Source organism: Cucurbita maxima, unplaced genomic scaffold, assembly GCF_002738345.1.
Source record: "Cucurbita maxima cultivar Rimu unplaced genomic scaffold, Cmax_1.0 Cma_Scf00020, whole genome shotgun sequence".
Lineage (NCBI taxonomy): Eukaryota > Viridiplantae > Streptophyta > Magnoliopsida > Cucurbitales > Cucurbitaceae > Cucurbita > Cucurbita maxima.
The window spans coordinates 3,495,628-3,512,945 of record NW_019272036.1 but is presented as its reverse complement, the minus strand read 5'-3'; the positions used below and the strand labels follow the sequence as shown (position 1 = coordinate 3,512,945).

Genomic DNA, 17,318 nt, shown 5'->3' with positions numbered 1-17,318 from the left:
AAAAAAAAAAAAAAAAAAAAAAACTCTTTGGAGAAAACATTAGTATTTTGTTTAAAAAATATATTTAATTTTTTTAATTAATATCTTTCACTTTTTTTTTATTTCAAAAATATAATTAAAATTATGTTTAAACACTATTATAAATTTTTTTTAAAGTAGCAGTAATACCCTCAACGGCAGACAAGGACCACTACGGGAGGTCAAACCAAGGACCTATGCGCCACCTTGTTTACAGTTAAAGAAGGATTGAAGGAGCCGCTACGCCCTCTCATACCCTACTCCAACTTTGCAGCAAGCGGGAAGAAGCGAGCCCCTATCAGAAAAAGCCATTGCGACCCCGGGGAAAGCATCCAAAGAACAAGGTAGAAAGAAAGACAGGATGGCGTTGAAAGTTGATCAGACCATCGCCTTTGCATATCAACTAGGTTGGAAAGCTGTCACAATCATTAATAGGAAGATTACAACTCCGAGACACCTTCGCCAAAAGGCCTCATCTCTATCAGCCCGGCTCGTGAGGCGTCCCTCCCGCATTACGGAAGATTCGTTAGCTAATTCAATTCATCGTCAGGAAGTAACTGGAAGAAGAAAGAGCAAACTTGAAGCTCGACCAGGATCAACCCGGGAGAAGTCACTAAATCTTTAAAATTTTTAATGTTATGTTTTAAAAATTCATGAACATTTGTTGAAACGTGACAGTAACAATAAGAATGTCTTTGACGGCTTCAAAAAATTTTAAAGTATATTTTTTAAAAAATTTAATTTTTTTTTAAGGGTATTATTAAAATAAAGTAGAGAAAAATTAGGGATATTTTGATTAATTTAAGGTATTTTTTCCCTCTCCTCTGTGGTTAAGTAAGTGAGCTAATGGCGCGAGGGTTGGTTCCAATAGCGTAAAATGGTAAGGTAAAGAAAACAAGGTGCGCGCCCCCAACGTTGCAGTAGTCGGAAGAAAACCATGAGGTTGCCATTGCGACTTCCTCTCGCTCACCTCAAATGGAAAACTGCCAAAATTTTAAAGCCAAAGTGTTTCTTCCTTTTTGTAAAGCCTCTAATTTTTCATTAATGCAATCGCCATGCCTTTCTACTTTTCCCCATCTACCCACTAACTCATAAAGCTTTGTTTTCATTCTTTACCTAATTCAAACCTTACTTTCAAAATAACACTTCCCCACCCCTAATAACCTCTCCTACTCATTCTCGTTGCCTAATCGAACACAAAGGTGTTCATATACCTCCCTAACTCGACCAATTCAAATGACAAGAATTGATTCAGTTTTGAGTTTGACATTGTTTTTGTCCGATACCTAAAAATAAAGTTACAATCCAATTCAACCCAACTCAACACTACTCTACTTTAAAAAAGATTCCTGATTATAACCAATGTTAATGATGTGTTGTTAATCAGATCTTTCATATCTTTCCAGATCTACCCAACAATATGGGGTTAAAAAGCCAAAATAAATGATTTTAGCCCTTATAAAAAGAAAACTGATTCTTGAACTCCTTTCAGGCTCATGTCACGTCAAGGTGTTGCAGAAGAAAAAATTGCAATGGTAATCGATTAGTTAACATGTTGGTTAATCGTATTCTTAAATACAGAAAAAAATCATTGACTTATCAAATTATCTATCGAGCCATGAAAAAAGATTCAACAAATTCACGAGTAAATGTTTTATGTTTGAATTTTATGAAATTTTAGTTATTAATATAAGGTTGAGCAAGATTTTAAAAATAATTATAAAAAAAATCATCATCAAATTCAACTAAAAAATGGAGGGTTGTTTAGATTACTAATCCAACTAACTTAATTTTAGATTAGTTCAAATGATTTTTCGAATCTAAAAGAATTGAAAGACACTACATATGCTAACAAATGTATACATTTCTTTTAGTTACTCAATTATATAAATTTCAAAATTAAATATATTTTTGAAAATTTTCCTAAGATACATATGAGTGCTGATAAAACATGTTGAAAGGGCTCGTGTTGGTTTGTGGGAATCACTTTCACTCTTAGAAGCAATAAATAAGTAACATGACCATATCGCACGAGAATGTTAAGGCTATCAAGTATTGTATCATGACTGAATCTCAGACGTGAGTCATGACATTCTCGGTATATAATTATCGACCAAATACAAAATGGTTCGACAACTTGGCTAAGCATAATGGACTTTGGTAATCTAAAATGTCAAACCTACTTTGCTGTTTCTTTCAAGACTTCAAAAACCCTACTTTTAATAATTGAGTGAATTCTCTTCTACACCCATAAAGCCATTCTCTTAATTGCCTTTTTTATTATTATTAATTTTTATTTTTATCTTTCTAGAAACATATTAAAAGCCCATTTTAGAAATTAATTCTAGAAAATCATAATTAATGGAAGAAATATTAGTTTTTTAATCTAAAAATTACTTTACAAAATAGTCCTTCATATTTTAGTAAATTCTTAAAGTTAACCCTTAATATATTGAAAGTCACCCCAAAAATGTTTTGTAGATGGGAAATTAATATATATTAAATTAACTTTTATTAATATATTTAGATATTGACGTGTTTAAATGACAGCGCCAAATTTGTTAATAAAAAATAATTTAATCAAGGATTTTTAATACATAAAAAAATAAAGTTGAAAATTTTAAAGAATTAGGGACCATTTAGCAATATTAGCATAATTATAATTTACAAGACAGACCACGGCGGCCAAACAATAAAAAAAACGAAGGATATTTTATTATTTTCTTCCCCTTTGATTTTTTTTAAATAATAAAAATAAAAAATAAAATAAAGATTTACAAGCACAATTTGAACAAGAAACGTCCAGCTGCCTGTTCTTTCACCTTTTCTCTTTTCCTTTGAAGAAAAATAACCAAGAATTTTATTTTCTTTTTCTTTTTCTTTTTATTTAAAAGCCTCGGNTTTGTTTTTTTTTTTTTTTTTTTTTTTTTTTTTTTTTTTTTTTTTTTTTTTTTTTTTTTGCCACTTTAAATGATTTTTTAATGTAATAATCATATTTTTAATTTAATTATTAAATTTGGCGTGCGTAAAAATCAAGGAATAAAATACTGGTATTAAAAACGCCGCTATGAGCACCAAGTAGGAACAAACGTACGCAATTTATTTATTTTATTTATGAGCGACATGTCGGCCCCAGACCAAGCAATTAGTCTTGTTGCTACTAAAGTACGGCCACAACACAAATGTTATTTTAAATAAATAAATAAATAAAACACTATTTATTTGTTTGTTTAATGTAATTTCAATTGACACCGACATTTTTGTGTCTAGATATTATCATATACCATCATATCATGTGTGGTAACATTTTTTTTAAATAGTATTTTCTCCTATTTTACTAATCAAAATGTTATATTTTAAAAATTATTTCATTTATGTATTGATTAATTAAGGGATTAGTATTTTATTATTATTTTAAATGTGGCTTATTTTACATTTAGCAAATTCGGGTTACAGGTGGACACTAGGTAATGTGCTAGTGAGGACGATGGAACTTAAAGGGGGTGAATTGTTATATCCCACATCGATTGGAGCGAGGACGCTGGGCTCTGAATGGGGTGGACTGTGAGATTCCACATCAATTTGAGAGAGCAACAAAATATTATTTTATAAGAGTGTGGAAACCTTCCTCTACTAGACGCACACGTTTTAAAAACCTTAATAACAAATTCGAAAACAATACCTAGGTAGGCTTGGACTTTTACGAAATAGCTGACATAAAATTTTAATTTTAATGGGTTTATCTATAATTATCATTATTATTCCGTTTTAGCAAATACCATTATAAAAAAAAATTAATTTGAATTATTGTTATAAATTATATATGATAATATTATATAATTATGGGTCTAATTGCGGTTACGTACGCAAATAACTCGGCCCATCCTGCAAGGTAATTGGATTCACTTTCAAAAATTTGAGATGGGCCGGCTCATGATGAAATTTGTACTTTGGCCCAAAATGATATATTGGGCTGCGCTTTGGATTGGGCCAAACCCGATTCAATAATAAACTGACACGTTGTACGGCTTCCACCACTTCGCAGACACTCGAACCCTCTTCCCTCAGTGTCACCGTCGGCATTTCTCTCTCTCCTCTTTTCCCGCGCTGAAATCACCTTGATAACGATATTTCTCAGTGGCGATTAACGGCTTGGCGTTTCGTTTGATATTTCTCCCTGTTCTGTTCGGTCAGTTGAATCAGCACATTCCTCTGATTTGTTTTTTTGTTTTTTTTTTTTATTGTATTTCTCTCTCTACGGCTCATTTTCTGTTCCTTTCAAATCGGCGTTCTAGGGTTGCAAATTTGTCTGTTTTTAATTGATCGCAGTTGAGTTTGGTGAGGTGTGGTTGGAGGAGTAAACTAGGGATTTGGCGTTCTTGTTGATTTATGAGGGGAATTTTGGTATCTATTTGGGGTTTTGAGGGGAGGATGATTCTTGAACGATGAACGATGCCGCTACTGCGTAGCGGAGTGCGCAGGGGACGGGCAAAGCAGCAGAAAGACGTGTTGTGTCCGATCGAGCCGGAAGGGGAGGCCATTGCGACGAGGACAAGGAGAAGGAGGAAGGCAGCGGCGGCGGTAGAAGTGTTGCCTAATATCAACGAGAAGCGGTTGCAAGAAGGAAGCAATCAGCAGCCGCCACCGGTCAATGATACGGTAGCTGCTGCTGTAGCGAATCCGGAAGAGCATCGAGTGCCGAAGGGAGGTTTTCTTGTCAGAGGTGGAGACAAGTTTGGAGTTGGAGAGGTAGGAGGCGCTGCTGGTGGAGCCAAGAAGGAAGAAATAGGGGATAAGGAAATGGATGATCACGACAGTGGAGCAGGAAGCAATGATAAAGCTCACGCTGTTGAAGAGGAGGGAAGCACAGCACCGCTTCCCGAAAAGGTTAGTTCTTACACAGCTGCAACAGTCAATATAAATACGGACTATTACATCTTTTGCTGCATGCATCGATTTGCATATTTCGTAGTATGATGGGTGTAGGATTATGTACTGGAATAAATATTCAAATGGGTAACGTTGTAAATTTCTCTCACTTTGGAAGTCATATTCTTGTCGAATTGAGAGTTTGTTTTATGAAGTCCTGTGATAATCGATTCTCTGGTGAAGATATTTCTAGACAATGCTTGGTGGAAATAGTCGTCTCTCTATTTGATCAGAACCAGTTTATGTGTCGGTCCCTTGAATAGTTATTAATGGAATCACAGAATTTATACGCGTTGTTTTAGAGCCCCCAGATTGGAGTTCTGGCAGCTTCTTAATGCAATTGCGTTATTCCTACCATTAGACTTTTCTGAATCCTAAATAGCCTTTAAGAATTACGGAAGTTGAGGTCACCATCATTTCATTTGGTGCTGGATTATTAAGATAATTTATGCAGGAAGCAACAATACAGTGTAGCTTGATTAGTCTAGGTGCTTTTCTTATTTTGATTTTGTAGTGTAGCTTGTTATTCATTTCTTTAGCAAGGTTGTGAATAACCACATCTAGGTTGTATTGTATTGAAGCTTTTTGAACATTAATAAAATAAACTTTTAGGGAAATTTCCTTCATGAAATTTCACTTCCCTTGACAATAGATTTGGCCTAATTCATCTTAGTTTCACCTAAAATCACCACTTGAGTTTGGTATCAGATACCTTGTATTTATCAGAAAGGAATATTAAGAATAAACGGTAGTTGGATAAAGTTTGCAGACAAGTATTTTATTGATACATTATGATAGATGTACAGTATGCCAATCATGTTCTGTTTGCTCATCTCATGATCATGTCTTTAGTTACTGATAATGATGAATGTGGTCGTTTGGTAGCTGCATTATTTCTTTAGCCCTCTTGAGTTTTCTTAAAGTGGATATACCACACAATTTTCCTTTTAGTCATTAGCAATCGTGGTGCCTATAGTATTGTTTTGAACAATAATGTACATTTTTCATCTACATCTTCGTTGTTTGAACATTACTATTTTGTGGACTTGAGAAATAATAAAAATGTTTAAATTTTGCATGTCCTGTTACATTCTGATGTTATTTTTTACTCTGCAAGGCAGTTTTCTAGCTTCTTGTAGGATATGCTATGGTTTTTTAGCTTTGTAATTTTAAATATATAGTTTTTAGTAAATTCTTTTGGTTGAATGGTGTAGCAATAGTTGGCCGAAGTCAAATTTCATGATCTCTGTTTTTTTAGAAAACGTTTTTTTTTTTTTATGAGTAGTAGTACTTCGTTCATTGCTACTCCATTATAATTTTCTTCCCTGAAAAATCATGCAGATTCAGGTGGGTGGTTCCCCGCTCTATAGGATAGATAGAAAGCTGGGTAAGGGTGGATTTGGACAGGTTTATGTTGGACGGCGAGTCACCACTGTTAATACGAATGAGAGAACTGGCCCTGGTGCTGTGGAGGTAAACATCAGAATAGTTTCGATTCACACATAAGTTCCCCCTCCTATCTCTCTCCCCAAATATTACATTGAACAAAATTTCTGATGTCAGGTGGCTTTGAAATTTGAGCATAGAAGTAGCAAGGGATGTAATTATGGACCACCTTATGAGTGGCAAGTTTACAAGTGTGTGGCCATCACATCTCTCTAGTCTCTTCATCCAATTCTCTATTTTCTTTTGGTGAATCTTATACTATTTCAATCTCTACAGTACTCTTGGTGGTAGTCATGGTGTACCTCGGGTGCATTTCAAGGGGAGACAAGGCGACTACTATATTATGGTATGTTCTCATCTGTTTCTCTCTGGTTTTCTTTTTGGACACATCTTCATTGTTTTGAAAACCATTCTTTCCTTGTCTTTCATGTCACTTACATTAGATGCTTTTAATCTTTTAGGTTATGGATATGCTGGGGCCAAGCTTATGGGATGTCTGGAATAATAATGCCCATACGTGAGTTAGAAAGAAACTTTTCTGAATGTACATTTGAACCTTGTTTTATTACTTAAATTCTTTTTCTTGTTTCAGCATGTCTGTTGAAATGGTTGCATGCATTGCAATTGAAGCAATATCCATTTTGGAAAAGGTGCATTCTCGCGGGTAAGGGTTCTGTTGGGAGCCATTTAGATATTTTATTTGTTTTATTGTCTGAGTGAGCTTGTAAAAATGGCACCTTATCTCACTTACCCAAATCTGGTTTCTATTTAAAGAAGTCCTAATTTACAATCATTTTGTCTGTTAGGTACATTCATGGCGATGTCAAACCTGAAAATTTTCTGCTTGGTCCTTCAGGGTCCCCGGATGAGAAAAAGTTGTTTTTGGTTGATCTTGGATTAGGCATGTTATGTCTTGCATCTTTTTTCATTTACTATTTATTTTGCAGCACGTTTCACTATACTTTTTCTTATTGTTGCCAGCAACTAGATGGCGTGATAGCTCTGGCCAGCATGTTGAGTATGATCAGAGACCTGATGTATTCAGGTACACCTTTATTCTGTTTTTATTCTATGTTTCTTTTCAATCCTGAAGTTTTCGTATTCAATCACTGTTTGTTATTGATGGTCTTGGTTCATTTGTGTTCTGCTTTGACAGAGGAACAGTGCGCTATGCTAGTGTACATGCTCATTTGGGTAGGACTGGTAGCCGCAGAGATGACCTAGAATCTCTTGCATATACACTAATTTTCCTTCTTCGTGGCCGGCTGCCATGGCAAGGCTATCAGGTTGACCCTTTATCAAGTTGATGAGTAGTTCCTTATCTCCTGCATATAATTTTCTTTACAATGATGTTTCTCTCTTTTAAAAAAAAATAAAACAAGACTTAATCATGATGTTACAGGGGGAGAACAAAGGATTCCTTGTTTGCAAAAAGAAGATGGCTACTTCTCCGGAGACTTTATGTTGCTTCTGCCCGCAGCCCTTCAAACAGTTTGTTGAATATGTGGTGAACTTGAAGTTTGATGAAGAACCTAATTATGCAAAATACATTTCACTTTTTGATGGAATCATTGGTCCTAATCCTGAAATCAGGCCGATAAATACAGATGGCGCTCAAAAGGTATGGTTAGAAGGCACATAAATTTCATGATTTCCCCAACTTCCATGACTTAAGCACAGATATATAGATATGTGATACGGATATGACACGACATAGACATAGTGCATATATGTGTGCATGCATAGTTAGACATATCGTTGAGGACATTTGCTTTTTTTTTTTCCTTTTTTATTTAATATACATACTACATATGTGTGTATGCATAGTTAGACATATCGTGCAATATCTAACCTCAATTATGTATTTATTATTATTATTATTATTGTTATTTTGCTTACATAGTGTGATATTGCTCTGGTGGTGGGAGAAAAACTGTCTTCAATTAAACTGATTTACTGTCCTCAATTAAAAGTAATTAACAAGATATGAAGGGAAAAAAATCCAATATATGGTGATTTTGGTACTATGGTCTATTAAACACACAAGTTTGGGTGTGATGATAAGGATCTTCAATCTTTCTAAGTTAGTGCTTCATCTCCTTATCTCTTCATTTAGGTTCTTTCTTTGATCATTTAGGGTTTTAATACGATGGGTTGGACCATTTTTTGTAGCAAGTCATTCTTTCTTCCTCAGGAGTGTTCAAAATGTATCTCGAATGTGTCCTAGCGTGTCCAAAAATGATGAAATTAACTAAAAAGCGCTTTTTATTTCATGTGCTGGACACACATCCAATGCTTGTCCGAACGTATCCATGTTTGATGTGTCTGACACCAATACTTCCCAAAATTTTATTTGTGCCTGTTCTCACAATTCATGAACATGATATGATTATCTAGATACACATTTAGGGTGTGGAAGGGATCTATCTTACTGAGTCTCCATCTTCTGAAGCTCATTTGTCAGGTGGGGCATAAGCGAGGCAGATTGACTTTGGAGGAAGAAGACGACGAACAACCAAAGAAGAAGGTTCGTATGGGCATGCCTGCAACACAATGGATCAGTGTCTACAATGCTCGACGGCCTATGAAGCAAAGGTATTCATGCAGGAACTGATAGATTGTGAATCAAACCTCCTGTTTCCTTCGGGGTTGCTACATTATTTTGAAATGTTAAAATATTGTGTGGTTGCTGATCCATATCGATGCTTAGCTCGTATAACAGTCGATGTATCAAACTGTTTGAAATAATGTATTATTTTGATACTTAGGTATCACTACAATGTAGCTGATGCAAGGCTTTGTCAGCATATCGAGAAAGGGAATGAAGATGGCTTGTTTATAAGTAGTGTGGCCTCATGTCAAAATTTATGGGCCTTAATCATGGATGCTGGCACTGGGTTTTCATCACAAGTCTATGAACTTTCTCCTTATTTTCTTCACAAGGTAACTTTCTTTTTCCCAGATGGCAGTATTAATTTCTAACCAGCATCAACTCGTTTTTATCTCTTACATCTCTCTGACCTTTATTAGTCCAAAATCAATGCTCCCGTAATTGGAATGTAACAAAAAAAAAAAAAAAAAAAAAAAAAAATCATTATTGATTACTTTGTTGTTGTGTTTGAAGGAATGGATAATGGAGCAATGGGAGAAGAACTATTACATCACAGCAGTAGCTGGTGTCATTAATGGGAGCTCATTGGTTGTAATGTCTAAGGGTCAGTTTTTAGTACTTTACTACTTTTTGGTTCAGAGTTTTGGATTAATTATAAGAATGATACCATTTTTTTATTTTATTTATGTTGTTGAATCTCAATTTACCGATTCCAGGCACCCAGTACTTACAACAGTCGTACAAAGTAAGTGATTCGTTTCCTTTCAAATGGATTAATAAAAAGTGGAAAGAGGGATTCTACGTAACAGCAATGGCCACCTCAGGAAGTAGGTGGGGCGTTGTTATGTCCCGTGGTGCAGGATTTTCAGATCAGGTCATTTTTTATATAGCGTAGTGAAAAATAGTAATCATCTAACCCTGGGCATTACAGAACTGACGATTCTTAAGTTTTATTTTAGGTGGTTGAATTGGATTTCTTGTACCCTAGTGAAGGCATTCATCGTCGATGGGACTGTGGGTATCGAATCACAGCAACTGCAGCAACCAGTGACCAGGCAGCCCTTGTTCTTAGCGTGCCAAGGCGAAAACCTGCAGACGAAACACAAGAGACTCTCCGGACATCTGCATTTCCAAGCACCCATGTCAAGGTATTGAAACTTTTAATCCTCCACGTTTCAACGACACTATGTGCCCATTGTTGAAATATCTAAATCTTTCATCTCTACTGCAGGAGAAATGGGCAAAGAACCTTTATATTGCATCTGTATGTTATGGAAGAACAGTTTCGTGAGCTTCTGTATCTTCTCTAACAAAGAAAAAAAAAAAAAAGAAGGCACACGTAGAGAGAGACCTTAGCATTGTGGGGGTATCCAAGCATATAGAATAACTCTTGATAACCTAGTTCGAATTAAAATGTAGTTAAGTAGATACTATCTGTTAGGTTGTTGGTGAACTATGCCATTTATAGAAAAAATTGCCCCATTGTTAATGATAATTTAAGCCTATTAGCATAATCTTTCTCCTGTTATCATATCTATGTATTCACTGCAGAGACAAGTAAGACATAAAGTACCTCTTTGAAAATTTGATCCTTGGTGGGCCCACTCTTCTTCTCTTCGATTTAAGCTGCCCACTGTTGGATCACCATTTTCTCAAATGACAACATATCCCTTCAAGTGCAGGTTACATAATAATCAAGTTAAAATATACTTAGCTTTTGAGATTTCAGTCTGCTACACCAAATTCATGAATCTGATTCAATTAAACATAAAATTTAAATTTGTATCAAATATATCAATCATTTCCTAAAAAACATTAAATGTTGTGGAGCGGAACTATAAACATAAAAGTTAAAATCTATTAGATGCTTAAGACCAAATAAATAGACAAATTATAAAATCCATGATTAAACTTGCAATTTAACCTAATAATTACCAAAGGAGGGAGTGTTCTCAATTTCCTCAAGGGAAGCATGGACAGGTCACTTGCGAGCTGACGCATATGCAAATAACTTTTTCAAACAAAATCTTTTAAATGTACTTTTTTCCGAGGAAAGTAGATTCGAGCATTTCATTAACATTAAAGTTGGTCTGAGTTGTACGCTGATGGCCTGCAGCACAGCCTCCCCAAATGCACTTTTTCCTAAGCAAAGAAGGCATCATTAGAATTTGGAGTATTAGTTTCATGCAAGTTAGAGAAAGGTCCAAAATTGGGTTGCTCGCATAGTTACTGTGACAGTTCTTGTTGTAGTACATACTTCGTAGTGATCATGTTCGTAGCGTACAACGAATATGCATCGGCAACCTCCAGTATCATGCAGTCTCCTCTGAATTTCTATAACATATGCATCGAAGTAGAGAGCATGATCTTGTCCTTCCTGTAAAATAGGCATACAATCTGAGGGTAAGATAACATGATACGAGAACATTTATCAGCACTTAGGACTGCTTTCCCACTTTCTATTATAAACATTATAGTTTAGTATGAAACATTACCGATAACTAATAAGACTATTTTGGAGGTTGAACATTTGCGCATCCCCTCAATAAAAACACAGTTTTGGAAGGAGCAAACTATAACATAGAAATTACCCGGTAACATAACACAAGATCTCCAACTTTTACTCTGTGACACTCTGAAGATTCTAAAGGTATGGACCGTTCACGCACTCCTCTTGCCACGTTCACCCACTCATCCTCATCCTTTCCGAAGCCACTATATCGAACTCTAGCATCCTGTGAAGTTTCAGATCCTGAGTGCTTTTAGCTTCAAAGTTAAAAGATCTGCTAACTTTTTTCTAGGGTTTACGACAATAAAGCACTGGAAGTGAAAATTATCAAGTATTCTGTGTAATTTTGCAGTCTACATCGACTGTCCAGAGAAGTATATGATTCATGTGGGAAAATCTTACCAGTTCTCCATGGTAATTAACTCTGTAAGTAAGGAATGAGGCAACGTCATACCTAAGGAATCAAAAGAAACATTAGTAAGACTCTTCAATTCCACAGCAAAGATCATGGAGCCTTAAACAAAACTGTTTTAGCCAGTAAGAGTGCTTGGTAAAAGCAGAGTCAAGTGCTTCTTCAATCATCAATGGGTTTACTGCAAACCATTAAGTTGAAACTTGAATAGACATGTCTTTATTAAATATTCCCACAAGATAATAACATATTAGCCCATAATCATGCTATATACCATATATCAACAATAGTAAATACATGTCAACAATGATACTGACTGAACATATTGCAAGATAACTGAACATAAACATTGTGAGATAGTAGAAGCAGGAAATAGTGCTAGAGATTTATGGTATGGACAATATAACCCCTAACGGTGACCATGAAACATGTTGTTTACGTTAGCATAAAGATAAGGATTTGAGTATAAAAGCTCTATCTGTAGATAATGCTAGTCAAAATATTATTATTAACACTTGTATTGAAGTTGACATGTAAATACCATTACGGTCAACTTTCAACTACTTATGAACGCTGTTCTAACTCCATGGGGCTCAGTAATCTACATACTGAATTTTGCAATGCGTTCTTAAAGGATCTGAAATGAAAGGCAATATTCGGCATATCATTATCAAGTTCAAGAGTGTAAAGTGCTGAATGACTGCAAGTAATAATGCTGGGAAGTTAGCATCGTTTGTTTAGAGATTTGTCTTCCACTAGTTTTCCCAAGTGTGAAATGAAAATAAACTCAAGGCACTTGTATAATGCTAGGATTATGGTAGCAAACTCGAGACACTACATCTGATTAGAAAGCGTTATCATCTACCTAATGTATTCCAATGAATTCAAGGTGTTAATTACAGCTTATAATCCATGAAAACGTGCTTGTATGAATATGAGCATATGATTCCGTTGTAGATAATACACATGTAACAGTTTTGTATTCCGCTCTAAATTTTTCTCACCATGCATTGTCTCTTGACGAAAAGGCTTCAAATGCCAATTCTGAAAGATCAGTTGCCTTGCCTGCATAAAATTTTCATGTGAAGATGTTACAAAAAGTTAATAGTTAAAAATGGAACTGGACAGATTTCAAGTTTACCAACACTCATATGAGGGAAAATTACTACAGAACTGCAAATTATAGTATCTTGGCCAAAGCTCAAATTATGCAAAGGAAAAACTGCAGTTTTCAGATCAAAGTGCATGCTATGATTTGAACTTGGACTTTCAGATTCAACCTCGATACCATCATTTAAGAAAGGGTCGATCACAGGATCGTGGCATCAACACGGCAAAATGAAAGTTGAAACTGTCAGAGTTAGGCTTTGTCGACGAGAAATCCCAAGTTGGTTGTTCTACACCAATACTATAAGCAGCAGAATGCAGAAATACTAGAAATTCTCGGTAATGCAAGAAGCACTAACCAGAATTACAGCGATCCCTGCTTGTCTGCTAAGCGTAGACTAGTGCAGTCGGAACGATGATTTGTGAATTTTAAGTTTCATAACCTACGGATTTTTCCTCTTAAAATCTCTTGATAAAAGGCTTGATAGTCTAAGCACAAAGAAATTACCAATCATTGTGCATGCAGCAACTAGAATAATTCTAGGCACGAATGAGTTATCAATTACTGTGCATACCTTCCCTTTCCCAGTCTACTTCGTGCAAGAAAAGTAACGAAAATCATTGTAGAGCCAGAAGATAGAAAACAACGCATACATCAATAACCGCAGCAATTGCTTGCTACATTGACATTATGGGGAAGAATTTCAGATAGTATTTCTAAATTCGGGAAGGCAGAGGTGCGGAAATTACCTTTGAATTCAGGAAAACTATCAGGTGGTTCAGATGCAGGTATGTCAGTTAAAAAAGCACTATCCGAATGATAAAGCAAAAGTTTCGGCGGCGGAGTCGGAGGCGGAGAAGACAGTGGAGGTGGAGGTGGAGGTGAAGGTGGAGGGCGAGCCTTTTTGCTACTACTAGTACTACTACTACGCGATTCCTTTTTCCGATTCTCAAACCAGCTTTGCACCTAGGGCACATAAGAACTACCAAAAATCAGTAAAACAACGAACAAAATAGAATGTGGATAAGAGAAAAATCAAAGACCTGTTCCGCAGTGACGGGAGATTTTTCAGCGCGCCATGGGGAGCAACTGCAAGAAAGAAGCAGCATGAAAAGAAAGACACGACGATCGATTGCACAAATACTGGTTCAAAGAAGCAATCACAGCTCTATTACCTGAAATGAAGAGCAACGTCTTGGAAAAACTGTTGACCAAGTGTTTGATCTCCAGATTCCCTTAAGATACTGTCCATCTCCACAATCTGAAAAATTAACGATACAACGAAATAGAATGCAAATCGGTAATCTCAAATCAGAAAATGCTGAACCGAATTTCTGCGCATAACTCGAACAGTGAAGCTAAACTCGGAAGCATTGATTGAAAGAAATGAATTCGAGCTTAACATAATAAGAATACAAAATCGAAACCGGTAATCTCAAATCAGAAAATGCTGAAAGGAATTTCTGCGCATAACTCGAACAGTGAAGCTAAACTCGGAAGCATTGATTGAAAGAAATGAATTCGAGATCGAAACCGGTAATCTCAAATCAGAAAATGCTGAAAGGAATTTCTGCGCATAACTCGAACAGTGAAGCTAAACTCGGAAGCATTGATTGAAAGACATGAATTCGAGCTTAACATAATAAGAACTTACCTCAGCAAGTGTGAATTCGAATACAGAATCATCTAAATCGCTTGACGAACTTTTAAACTCCATCGGCGAAAGCAGGAGAGATCATGCAGAGCGGAAAGAGACGAAGCGATTAGAAGTTCGAACTGAGAAACGTGCTTGTTGAACTTGGACTTCCCTCCTACGCTGAGGGCAAAAACAAAAACAAAAACAAATTAACCTCCGTGCTTTAACTTCAATTTCAATTTAGTTTATAGATAAAAATGAAATTACAGTTTTGTATTCAAGTTCAATTACTCATAAAACATTCTTTAATAAACGTTATAAATAAATTTAAAAAAAAATCAATATTTTAGATCATATTTCATGAAATTTTGTTGGGACTTAGGTTATTTTATTTTTAAATTTTAAATATATTATCTTTTTTTCCGATTTTCCTTCCAAACTTCACCTCAAGGTTTTAAATGCGTTCGAGAGGGAGATGTTTACATGATTTGTTCTCCCCTCCAAATAATGTGAGATCTCACTATTCACTCCATTGGAGGTCCACTAGTAAATGTTGGATTATGATACCATTTGTAATAGTTCAGGTTTATTATCCTCTCTTTAGACTCTCTCTTCCAAGCTTCTCCTCAAGGTCTTAAAACGCGTCTATTAAAGAAGTCTCACAGATTTATAAAGAATGTTTCGTTCCACTCTTCCACCAATATGAGATCTCAGTAATAAATTAGATTAGGCAGTAGAGTTTAGTTACGGTGGTAAAAAGTAATTAGCTTTAGGTTAGGTTGAAAAAGGTTTAAATGGGAGAAAAATGAACTACCCAACGAGATGGGCCAAGCCCAAAGGCCTACTTCAAAATTAGACTCAAATACCCTTCCAATAATACAATCCATTGAAGTTAATTCAGGGGACAAGAAGGGAAATTTACAATCTGAAGTAGAAGCGCGGGCAGACGTGCGGGCAGACGTGCGGGCAGACACGCGGGTAGACCTTCCTCCATCGTTCATTCCTTGGGAATTGCGTCATAACTGTCGCTTTCCCTCTCTTTTTCCACTCTCCAATTTGCATTTTTTAATTTAATTATATATTCCGCCTACCTTTGATTTTTCTCCATTCCTCCTTATCTTACCATTTTAAAACAATCTTTTAATTTATCTTATCTTTTTAATTATAAATTTAGTTTCTACCTTTTTAATTTTTTTTTAATTAAAAATAGGTTACCATTAAATTTATAGACATTCGTGTATGCTTTATTTATAAGATTCAATTAAATTTGACCATTTGTCCTAAGCTTAGAGGTGCTACATAAATATCTAATATGGAATTCAAATACCCTTTAAATATTACATTTAAATCAGGAAATCTGATGTAATGTTTCCCGGAATAAAGAAGGAACCAGGGTCACGTGGTTGACTAGTACCACCCTGCATGACTACCCTAGCTTCGTGGAAGTTCCAACACCAGATTATTTTTATTTTTTTTTATTTTTTGCCCTTTGTTCGTGGAAAATATAAACAAAAAAAAAAAAAAAAAAAAAAAGTGGGGTTTGGTTTCAGAATTCACACGGGATCATACGGCTAAAAGGAAGTCGTCGAAATAACTTCAAGAACCAGAACCAGAACCATGTGTTTGACACGTGGCAACCCAAATAAAACTCCTAAGTTCATGCCCCGCTTTTCACGTGTCCGTACTAATCAATCTACTTTATTCCTCCGGTGGCCCGCAGGATAATATTCCTTACAGATATTTCCACGTATTTTTCCTTATCCTAAGTTTTTCTTTTAGATAATATCCTAATATATATTTCAATTTCCAAGTCTTACTCATTCTCGGTCTAAAAGAGAATTTTTGTAACGGTCTAAGCACACCACTAGCAGATATTGTCATATTTGCACTCTTCCTTTTGGACTTCTCCTTTTAAGCTTTAAAATGTGTTTTCTAGTAGTGAGTTTGAGTCATTACAAATGGTATCAGAGTCAGACACCGGATCATATATAAGCGAGGAGGTTGTTTTTCGAAGGAGGTAGACACTATGCGGTGTGTTAGTATGGACGTTTAGCCCTGAAGGGAGGTGGATTTGGTGAGTGTCTCACATCGATTGGAGAAAGAAACAAGTGCTAGCGAGGACGTTGGAGCCTGAACAAGGGTGAATTGTGAGATTCCTCATTGGTTGGGGAGAAGAACGAAACACATTTTATAATAGTGTGGATACCTCTCTGTACCTGACATGTTTTACAAATCTTGAGAGTAAACCCAAAAAAGACAATATCCGTTAGCGGTGAGTTTAGACCGTTACAATTTTTCACTTCGTTTGTCTCAATTTAGCTAACGGAAAGACATCTCCCTACTCTTTCTCATTACCCGTTTAAATAGAAAAATTTTACTTCATTTGACCGAGTTTAGCTAATGTACGAATAAACTTTTAATATTCGAAGAGTTATATTTTTATGAAGAAAAAAAAAATACTTTTATTTCTAAAATTGAATATAGAATAGGATGATTATTGGGAAGATAATTATATTACTTTTTCATAAAGTGGATATATATCTAGTTAATAAAGGATATAAACATTGATGTACAAGTCAAAACATTATTATTATTATTAAATTATAAGATAAGATAAGCCTTAAATTTGATGTGTTTAAAATACTAAAA

The 17,318-nt window shown here is 35.4% G+C and overlaps 2 protein-coding genes across 6 annotated transcripts; one reads left to right on the top strand and one right to left on the bottom strand.

Moving 5' to 3' along the window:
* Window positions 1–4,064: 4,064 nt before the first annotated feature.
* Window positions 4,065–10,520, top strand: LOC111494593 (casein kinase 1-like protein HD16). Of its 4 annotated transcripts, none has more exons than XM_023144561.1 (17): window positions 4,065–4,207; window positions 4,348–4,905; window positions 6,289–6,420; window positions 6,511–6,584; window positions 6,670–6,739; window positions 6,855–6,910; window positions 6,986–7,057; window positions 7,200–7,294; window positions 7,375–7,438; window positions 7,550–7,679; window positions 7,796–8,014; window positions 8,846–8,988; window positions 9,162–9,336; window positions 9,518–9,608; window positions 9,721–9,878; window positions 9,964–10,152; window positions 10,236–10,520. In XM_023144561.1, the coding sequence occupies exons 2-17, from the start codon at window positions 4,471–4,473 to the stop codon at window positions 10,293–10,295; spliced, it is 2,163 nt and encodes a 720-aa protein (XP_023000329.1). In that variant the 5' UTR covers window positions 4,065–4,207; window positions 4,348–4,470; the 3' UTR covers window positions 10,296–10,520. The 4 variants fall into 4 exon arrangements, with proteins under 4 accessions (XP_023000329.1, XP_023000330.1, XP_023000331.1 ...); XM_023144562.1 differs by having other exon boundaries at window positions 4,314–4,905; XM_023144563.1 differs by lacking the exon at window positions 4,065–4,207 and having other exon boundaries at window positions 4,214–4,905; window positions 8,858–8,988.
* Window positions 10,173–14,872, bottom strand: LOC111494637 (protein SAWADEE HOMEODOMAIN HOMOLOG 1-like). Of its 2 annotated transcripts, XR_002720199.1 has the most exons (11): window positions 14,688–14,872; window positions 14,209–14,294; window positions 14,077–14,122; window positions 13,783–13,999; window positions 12,930–12,990; window positions 11,916–11,967; window positions 11,596–11,739; window positions 11,262–11,381; window positions 10,940–11,146; window positions 10,578–10,756; window positions 10,173–10,266 (listed from the first exon to the last, which is right to left on the bottom strand). XR_002720199.1 is itself a non-coding variant. In XM_023144613.1 (9 exons), exons 1-9 carry the CDS (start codon window positions 14,748–14,750, stop codon window positions 11,084–11,086), a joined length of 852 nt encoding a protein of 283 aa, XP_023000381.1. In that variant the 5' UTR covers window positions 14,751–14,872; the 3' UTR covers window positions 10,790–11,083. The 2 variants fall into 2 exon arrangements, 1 of the variants encoding a protein (XP_023000381.1); XM_023144613.1 differs by lacking the exons at window positions 10,173–10,266; window positions 10,578–10,756 and having other exon boundaries at window positions 10,790–11,146.
* Window positions 14,873–17,318: the final 2,446 nt, after the last annotated feature.

What these genes read in the sequence shown, in the direction of transcription:
- LOC111494593 (XM_023144561.1), top strand. Translation starts at nt 4,471, where the DNA reads ATGCCGCTACTGCGTAGCGGAGTGCGCAGGGGACGGGCAAAGCAGCAG. An exon ending in TTTGGTTGATCTTGGATTAG is followed by an intron (nt 7,295 to 7,374) that starts GCATGTTATGTC and finishes TATTGTTGCCAG; the next exon opens with CAACTAGATGGCGTGATAGC. An exon ending in TGCCATGGCAAGGCTATCAG is followed by an intron (nt 7,680 to 7,795) that starts GTTGACCCTTTA and finishes ATGATGTTACAG; the next exon opens with GGGGAGAACAAAGGATTCCT.
- LOC111494637 (XM_023144613.1), bottom strand. Translation starts at nt 14,750, where the DNA reads ATGGAGTTTAAAAGTTCGTCAAGCGATTTAGATGATTCTGTATTCGAA. An exon ending in TAGTTTTCCTGAATTCAAAG is followed by an intron (nt 12,991 to 13,782) that starts GTAATTTCCGCA and finishes AATTTTATGCAG; the next exon opens with GCAAGGCAACTGATCTTTCA. An exon ending in ACGAACATGATCACTACGAA is followed by an intron (nt 11,147 to 11,261) that starts GTATGTACTACA and finishes TTCTTTGCTTAG; the next exon opens with GAAAAAGTGCATTTGGGGAG.